General features: G+C 31.5%; 1 protein-coding gene and 1 non-coding gene across 2 annotated transcripts; one reads left to right on the forward strand and one right to left on the reverse strand.

Moving 5' to 3' along the window:
• The first annotated feature begins 211 nt into the window (after nt 1-211).
• Nucleotides 212-293, forward strand: TRNAS-GCU (transfer RNA serine (anticodon GCU)). The gene has a single exon. It is a non-coding gene; the product is annotated as a tRNA-Ser (tRNA).
• A 934-nt stretch (nt 294-1,227) lies between these two features.
• LOC140870960 (uncharacterized) lies at nt 1,228-4,226 on the reverse strand (the record flags this gene model as incomplete). Its single annotated transcript, XM_073273387.1, has 5 exons — nt 3,656-4,226; nt 2,372-3,358; nt 1,828-1,952; nt 1,366-1,412; nt 1,228-1,267 (listed from the first exon to the last, which is right to left on the reverse strand). Coding segments are annotated over exons 1-5 (1,770 nt in total), but the record flags the coding sequence as incomplete, so codon positions are not given.
• Between the last annotated feature and the right edge of the window lie 291 nt (nt 4,227-4,517).

A 4,517-nucleotide genomic window follows, 5' to 3' on the forward strand; every position in this document is an offset into this window, starting at 1 on the left:
CGTTTGAATATATTACGTAAAAGTATCAATTTTATTAAAACATAATTTATATTTTGTTTTGGAAAAAAGTTTCTTTTTTTAGAAACACAGTTTTGGCGGGATTTTGCCAAAAATGGCAAAAACTCTGCTTTTATATATATATAGATATATATATAATAATAATAGTATAGATATATATATATTTATAATAGCAGCGCATTGTTATCAAAAAGTCGCTTTGGCCGAGTGGTTAAGGCGTGTGCCTGCTAAGTACATGGGGTTTCCCCGCGAGAGTTCGAATCTCTCAGGCGACGAATAACATTTTGGTTTTCTGCATTTTAAATTAATAATAATCATTGAACTGATGATAGCGCATGTCCGCAAAGAAGCGAGAGTAAAATGGGTCCCAACACCAGTAATTATTTATTAATTAATGAATTCTAATTACGTGTTGATTATATTATACTAACATCCACGCTATGCGTGTGTGATCAATATTAATATAAATCAAATTTATTAGTTATTAATAATATGATAGAGATTCCAGTTCTTAAAATGCAAGATAGTTTTTTTTTGTTTTTGTTTTTTACTTATTTTTACCTTTTTTTCAATGTAAATATATAAAATTTTAAATAACTACCAAGGTTTAAATGATAAATATACTTTGGTGTCATCAAAACGTACCAAAATAGTTTTTAAAGGTGGCTCAAGTTTTATAAGATACTAGCGACCGAGGCACACGCTCTGCGTGTGCAAGATAATTAAAATTTAAAGTATATTTTAATATGAAATAATGATGTTTTTATAATGAAAATTTTGTGTGTGTGATTTGTAATTACATTAAATATAATCATCGGTGTACTTACAATTTTTTAAGAACAATAATTATATTGAAATAATTATCACCAATTCCCCATCACTATGTAAACATAAAAAATTAATAAATGATTTAAATTGAATATCTATCATTATTTAAAAAATATTGAAAAAATAAAATATTCATCTTCACCTTCACATTGCAACATTTTGTATCCCCTAATGTTCACTTATTTATAATAGGTAGACATAAAACTATTAAATGTATATATCTCATAAACATAAGATATAATTATTTGAATCAATCGCTTAAAACTTGTCTTCTTATTTGCGACGCTCGTAAAACTGCAGGAATAACAATTATATACTGAGAATTTATTATATTACATTGAAGTAAAATTTAGTAAGAATAATATGTAATTTATGTAGTACCGTTTTTATGTCAATATCATTAGCAGGTCTGATTTTTTTCCTGTCAATATATAAATAAAGGTAAAAATGCAAGAGTATAATGAAATAATAAGTAAGGTTATTATTATTTTTTCCTTTCAACTATAAGCGCATATGTACCTGAACAATTTTGTTTCTTCCATCTGCCTTCGTTTTGCTATGTCTTTCTTTAAAATTAACGGGATCAAAAATTATAAAACTTAAATAGACATTAAACACATTGCATTTATAAAATGTTAAAGAGTATATGTTGTCATACCTTCGTTAGATCTCAGCCTTCATTCCAACCAATTCTCTTCATACTATAAAATAAATTAAAAATATATAATCATAACTTTCTACATTAAATAAAAAAAGATAGACTGTATAATAAACTTGCTTACGTATGTCTCTTAATTTTTCGGAATATTTTTAAAATCAAACGTCCGAAGTCAATTATCTTCATTCCAATTGTGATTTTCCAGCCCAAACCAATAATCCGCGTCCTTGTGGGCTTTAAATTTATCAAAGTCAATGTTAGATGAGACTTATTTATAAAATTATATGTAATTAGAATTAAAATAACAATTAATTAAGATATACCATATGCAACATAGCATTCAACCGCAATACATTTTGTTGATATATTGTAATAGCATCCACATGCATGAACTGAATATTTCTTGTCGCGTCAGTGTTGAACTGCATCTTGAGCTTTATGATGTCGCCTGCTATTCAAAAAAAAAATGAGTTGTATAAATTAGTAAATAGATTTTTTTAACGATAATAGAAAAAAGAAATAATGAAATCTCACATTCATGTTTTTCACATCAATTTGGTAGCAGTATGTCTCTGTACACAATATTTTTGGTGTACACCCGTGATCCATTTTGTAACTTCCCATCTTTTACTAAAATTTTTGTTGATCTTTGAGAAACTCCTCTAGAAAGTGCGGCATACAGTTGACCATGACTAAACACATGATTACGCAGGAAAATACCAACATTTGGTATTGTTTGACCTTGTGCCTTATTTATGGTAAGAGCAAAACTTAATCTTATGGGATATTGTCTGCGTGTCAGTTCAAATGGCAGTCCTGAATTTTCTTCACTTTTCATAGGCATTCAATGAAGAAAATATCGTGTACCCTTGTGAGGACCTGTTATGATTTCTGCATTTATGAAGTTCCTCCCAAGATTGCGGCATATTAATCTTGTTCCATTGCAGAGTCCGAGTTCAGGTGCAACATTCCGTAAGAGCATAATTGGACATCCTACTTTCAATGTGATTCGATGAGGTGGCAAACCACTCGGACAAAGAGAATTCAAAAACTCTTCTTGAAAAAGATTGTGGTTATCATCTTCTATGGAGTCCCAAGATGTGTATACTTTTTCTTCTCCAGGAAATTTTAAAATGAGAATTTCATTGATTTCATCAACATCTACATTTTTTGTAGTGATAATAGCTCTATCAACCATGTAATTTGCATCATGTACATGGTCTGACATATTTGGAAAAACAGAATCAATCAATTGTTGAATTGAATTTTCACTTTCCCATGGTATGATCATCGAATTCGGCAACTTTATAAAATTACCATCTACATTTTCTTCTAAACCATCACCAACACGTAAAAGAAATTGTGAGAACTCAATATCTTGAGCAGATCTCATATTTTGTTGTAAGTGTAATATCTTCACTGAATTCCAAAACGACGACCTTGAAATGCTGGCAGCAATTTGATCTCTCATTGGTCCTCGTTTAACAACTGGTAATACTTGCCTAAAGTCACCACCAAAAATAATAGTCTTTCCTCCAAATGGCAATTGGTTATCCATTATATCTTGGAAAGTTTGACTGACAGCTTCAAAAGCATAACGATTTGCCATTGGAGCCTCATCACATACCACAGTTGTCGCACGTCTTATTAACTCTGCAAGATCTGACTGCTTGTTAATCTTGCAAAGTGTTGATGCCGTCGGTCTTAGTGGTATTTGGAGGCGTGAATGTGTAGTCCTACCACCGGGTACCAATGTTGCAGCAATTCCAAAAGTTGCTACTGTAATTGCAATTTTACCATTTTTTCGTAACTGTGCCAGAATTGATCGATAAAGAAAAGTTTTACCAGTCCCACCTGGACCATCAATGAAGAAAATGTTTGAGTGATTGCGCATAATACTTTCCATTATAGTATCAAAAGAAATCTTTTGATGCGCATTTAAATGTTCGATAGATCTTACATCTTCTTCAGGTATTTCAATCGAGAGCTCATCCTCGATTATTCTCGGCAGTGGGGAATCTCCTAAGAAGTCGGTACTTATTGATGGCAAATCAAAGTCATCCAATTTCTTTTTATATTGATGCAGCAATTGTCGTATCTCAAGAAGCAATTTATTTGTGATAAATAAACTACTTCCTCAAATATATCTACCATAATCTTCAGACATATATAGGTTAAACTCATTCCAAAGTTCTCTAACTCCTATTGGTTGGCAGAACACCAATATGGACACAAACAACCTTCTTAATGAAGATGGCATGTTAGAAGAACATGCTTCCTGCAAGCATTGACGAATATAATCATCTTGTTGGAGAAGATCCCTCATTTCAGTAGCTTCTTTGAATGTTGTATATGTAATTCCATTTAATTTTCTAAGTTCCTCAAAAGAACTTGGCCCTTTAACATGGTTCAAAAGTATACGGAGGTAAAACCTGTCGCCTTCATATGGTGAAACAACATATATCCTTCCAACAACTTTATTTTGATTACGTCGACGCATCCATTTTTTTGCAGATTGTATCCACGCATAATGTTGTGGAAACTCCCGATATAAGTACTTCTCAATCATGGTAGGATCAGAATTCATTTTGAAAAATTCAGTAAGCATAGTATTTGAATTGTCGTCATTTGCAAGTATATCGCCTAATGATTGCTCTGAATTGAAACGGATTAACTGCTCATTTGGTAAATGTATTTGCAACCGAATAACTGAATGATACATCCTACTGAATTCAAATGAATAAATTCTCCAGAGTGCCTCAGGAGGGCAAATCCACCTTTCATCCACATACTGTTGGATTTCATCACAATTTTGTCTATTACGTAACTCTAACGCAACACGATCAGGTCCTTTGTGAATGTATTTATATATGTATTTGACATGTAGTAACCCAGATACCATTTTAAGATAATAATATGTTAAACATGATTAAGGGTTGGTATTTAACCAATTTCGGAGTGTTATTGGACTTCAGAAGTAAAATTTGGGCTTTTTCATTTTGGGCCGGATAGT

The sequence above is a fragment of the Henckelia pumila genome, unplaced genomic scaffold (genome assembly GCF_033568475.1).
Source record: "Henckelia pumila isolate YLH828 unplaced genomic scaffold, ASM3356847v2 CTG_298:::fragment_3, whole genome shotgun sequence".
In the NCBI taxonomy this organism is placed as follows: domain Eukaryota; kingdom Viridiplantae; phylum Streptophyta; class Magnoliopsida; order Lamiales; family Gesneriaceae; genus Henckelia; species Henckelia pumila.